This window comes from Mandrillus leucophaeus, unplaced genomic scaffold (assembly GCF_000951045.1).
Source record: "Mandrillus leucophaeus isolate KB7577 unplaced genomic scaffold, Mleu.le_1.0 Scaffold245, whole genome shotgun sequence".
NCBI lineage: Eukaryota > Metazoa > Chordata > Mammalia > Primates > Cercopithecidae > Mandrillus > Mandrillus leucophaeus.
Window position 1 is genome coordinate 2054732 of NW_012102532.1, and position 3393 is coordinate 2058124.

At 47.4% G+C, this 3393-nt stretch overlaps 1 protein-coding gene across 1 annotated transcript in view; it reads right to left on the reverse strand.

Annotated features, from left to right (window-relative positions):
• Positions 1–257: 257 nt before the first annotated feature.
• The window catches only part of CLEC4C (C-type lectin domain family 4, member C), a 26798-nt gene continuing 23662 nt past the window's right edge, over positions 258–3393 (reverse strand). Inside the window, exon 5 of the mRNA XM_011983086.1 lies at positions 258–377. Within this exon, the coding sequence (XP_011838476.1) occupies positions 258–377 (120 nt within the window). The remainder of the gene's footprint in view (positions 378–3393) is intronic.

The window sequence follows — 3393 nt, forward strand, 5'->3', positions numbered from 1 at the left end:
TTCGAGACCAGCCTGGTCAACATGGTGAAATCCATCTCTGCCAAAATTACAAAAATTAGCCGGGCGTGGTGCCATGTGCCTGTAATCCCAGCTACTGAGGAGGCTGAGGCAGGAGAATCACTTGAACCTGGGAGGCAGAGGTTGCAGTGAACCAATCACACCACTGCACTCCAGCCTGGGTGATGGAGTGAGAGTCTTGTCTTTAAAAAAAAAAAAAAAAGCACAACCCTTGATGTCAAATAGACCTAGTTCTATACTCACGTGACATTTTTATTGTATGGTGTCTGATCAACCCATTGCCAATGTCGCCAACCCTTTGGATCTGACAGCCCCAGAAAATAAGCAGAATTTATTTTCAGATTCTGAGTGATGAAATCCTGAGGGAAGAAAACGGAAGAGTCATAGTTGATAGAGCAGGAGCACCCTCATCTCGGACAAACACCGCCATTTTAAGTTCCAGCTCCCTTTCTTGCCTCATGCATTTCAAGGAAATCACTTCCCTTCTGACCACAAGCAGACAGAAAGAGCAGACAGTAAAACACAGATAAGACAGCTCAGGCACAGAGGGAGGTGGGGGGAAAGTCTCTTGGGTAACTGCCAAGCTTCACCCTCATACAATGGGCCCCAGTAAAACAGTGGGCCTTAATAAGCACACTTCTTTCCCTTCAGGTGCACTAAGATAGGGAAGCTAAAAGCAGACTCGGGGGGCTATGCCTGCAGCTGCAGAAAGATGTATGGGAACAGACACACAACTCTCCCTCCCAGATAAGCGCAACAAAGAGACACAGAAGCAGTCCCCCAAGCCTCTGATAAACTCTCCCACCCCGAATCCTTAAAAACTCTTTGTCTGGGGCGGGCACAGTGGCTCATGCGTGTAATCCCAGCACTTTGGGAGGCCTAGGCGGGCGGCCTACATCAGGAGGTCAGGAGATGTAGACCATCTTGGCTAACACTGCGAAACACTGTCTCTGCTAAAAAAAAAAAATTTCGTGGTGGCGGGCGCCTGTAGTCCCAGCTCCCCGGGAGGCTGAGGCAGGAGAATGGCGTGAACCCGGGAGGCGGAGCTTGCAGTGAGCTGAGATCCGGCCACGGCACTCCAGCCTGGGCGACAGAGCGAGACTCTGCCTCAGATAAAAAAACAAAAAAACTCTTAGTCTGTAAGAGAATGTGCCCCTGACCTAACTCAGCCAGAGGCTCCTCTCAGGTTTATTTTCTGTAAAATAAACCTGCCTTGACTGGCAAGCTGCCTTTCATATTTCTTTCCTCTTTCTTTAATTCTTACAATAGCCTTTAGCGGGGACTCAAGTTGAACAGAGTTCTTATGGCCATAGGAAGAAAAGAAGAAAAGGAGATGACCCAGGAGTCGCCACAAAGGGGCCCTGTCCAGGAGCAGAGGCCTCTGGCTGAGCAGGGCTGGATCAAAGACATCACTTGAGAGCATGATGTTTGGCGTGTACAGGAGCATGCTCTAGCCGTGGTCATCATAAATCCTCATGTCACACTTGCTTTCCTATTTCTTTGCTAAGTGACGGCATTCTTCAAGGCTCTGCGTATTGTGAGGAAATTTCTCCCTCGCTCCTAATACAGTCTTCTTGTAAAGGGAGTTGAATTAGTGTATCTTTAGGTTTCTCTCTGCGCCCCACTCCCCTAGTTATTTATTTATTTATTTTTTGAGACAAGGTCTTACTGTCACCCAGGCTGGAGTGAAGTGGCGTGATCTCAGCTCACTGCAGCCTCAACCTTTCAGGCTCAAGCAATCCTCCTACCTCAGCCTCCTGTAGCTGGGATTATAGGCATCCACCACCATGCCCCGCTAAGTTTTGTATTTTTAGTAGAGACGGGGTTTCGGCCATGTTGCCCAGGCTGTTCTCGAACTCCTGGGCTAAAGCCACCCTCCTGCCTTGGCCTCCCAAACTGCTGGGATTACAGGCTTGATCCACCACACCCAGCCAGGAAAGGGTATTTTTATTTTTATTTCTGAGACAGAGTCTCATTCTGTTGCCCACATTGAAGTGCAGTGATGCAATCTCAGCTCACTACAACCTCCACCTCCTAGGTTCAAGTTATTCTCATGCCTCAGCCCCCCGAGTGGCTGGGATTACAGATGCCCACCACCACATCTGGCTGATCTTTGTATTTTTAGTAGAGGCAGGGTTTTGTCATGTTGGCCAGGCTTGTCTTGGCCTCATGTGATCCACCAGGCTCGGCCTTCCAAAGTGCTGGGATTACAGGCGTGAGGCACCGAACCTAGCCCCATATCAGTTCTTGATTGTCAGTTCTTGCAATTTAATTTTTTTTCGCAAGTCCTCATAATATTTCTTCTCTGTGAGGCAATTAATTGTTTCTAAGTATTTCTATATAACTGCATGTTATATAAATGATTGATAACAATGCTAGTATCAACACTGAATGTAGTGGGACTTCTACTTTACTTTCAATAATGGTGGACTAAGTAATTTGGACCAAACTTCTTGGCAAAATCAACTACATAAGCTGGATGAAACATGAAAAACTTTAATGTCTCAAAAGGTCACAAAATAGTAAAAATTACCAGGTCAAGAAGCCAGAGAGAATGAAAAGCAAGGAAGATGTGCCTGGAAATCATGGCCCCTTTCTCTCTAGGGAAAGTTTGCTGATCCAGAAAAGGCAGTAGAAGGGCTGAACAGCACATTCCTCCCCCGCCCCCGCAACCTCAGGATGCTAAAGTTTAAAAATTTAAAAGTTTTGTGTTGTGGTGGTTTATGCCTGTAATCCCAGCACTTTGGAAGGCTAAGGTGGGAAGATTGCTGAGGCCAGAAGTTTGAGACCAGCCTGGGAAATATAGTGAGACTTCATCTCTACCAAAAAATAATTAGGCCAGGCGCGGTGACTCACACCTGTAATCCCAGCACTTTGGGAGGTCGAGGCAGGTGGATCACCTAAAGTCAAGAGTTTGAGACCATGGGGAAATCCAGTGTCTACTAAAAATACAAAAATTAGCCAGATGAGGTGGTGGGCGCCTATAATCCCAGCTACTTGGGAGGCTGTCGCAGGAGAATCGCTTGAATCCAGGAGGCGGGGGTTGCAGAGAGCCAAGATTGCGCCACTGCACTCCAGCCTGGGCGATAAAGACTCCGTCTCAAAGGAAAAAGAATAATAATAATAATAATAATAACTGGGCTGGGCACGGTGACTCACACCTATAATCCCAGCACTTTGGGAGGCTGAGGCAGGTGAATCACTTGAGGCCAGGAGTTCAAGACCAGCCTGGACAACATGGTGAAACCCTGTCACTACTAAAAATACAAAAGTTAGCCAGGCATAGTGGTGCATGTCTATAATCCCAACTACTCAAGTGGCTGAGGCATGAGAATCACCCGAACCTGGGAAGTAGAAGCTGCAGTGAGCCGAGCT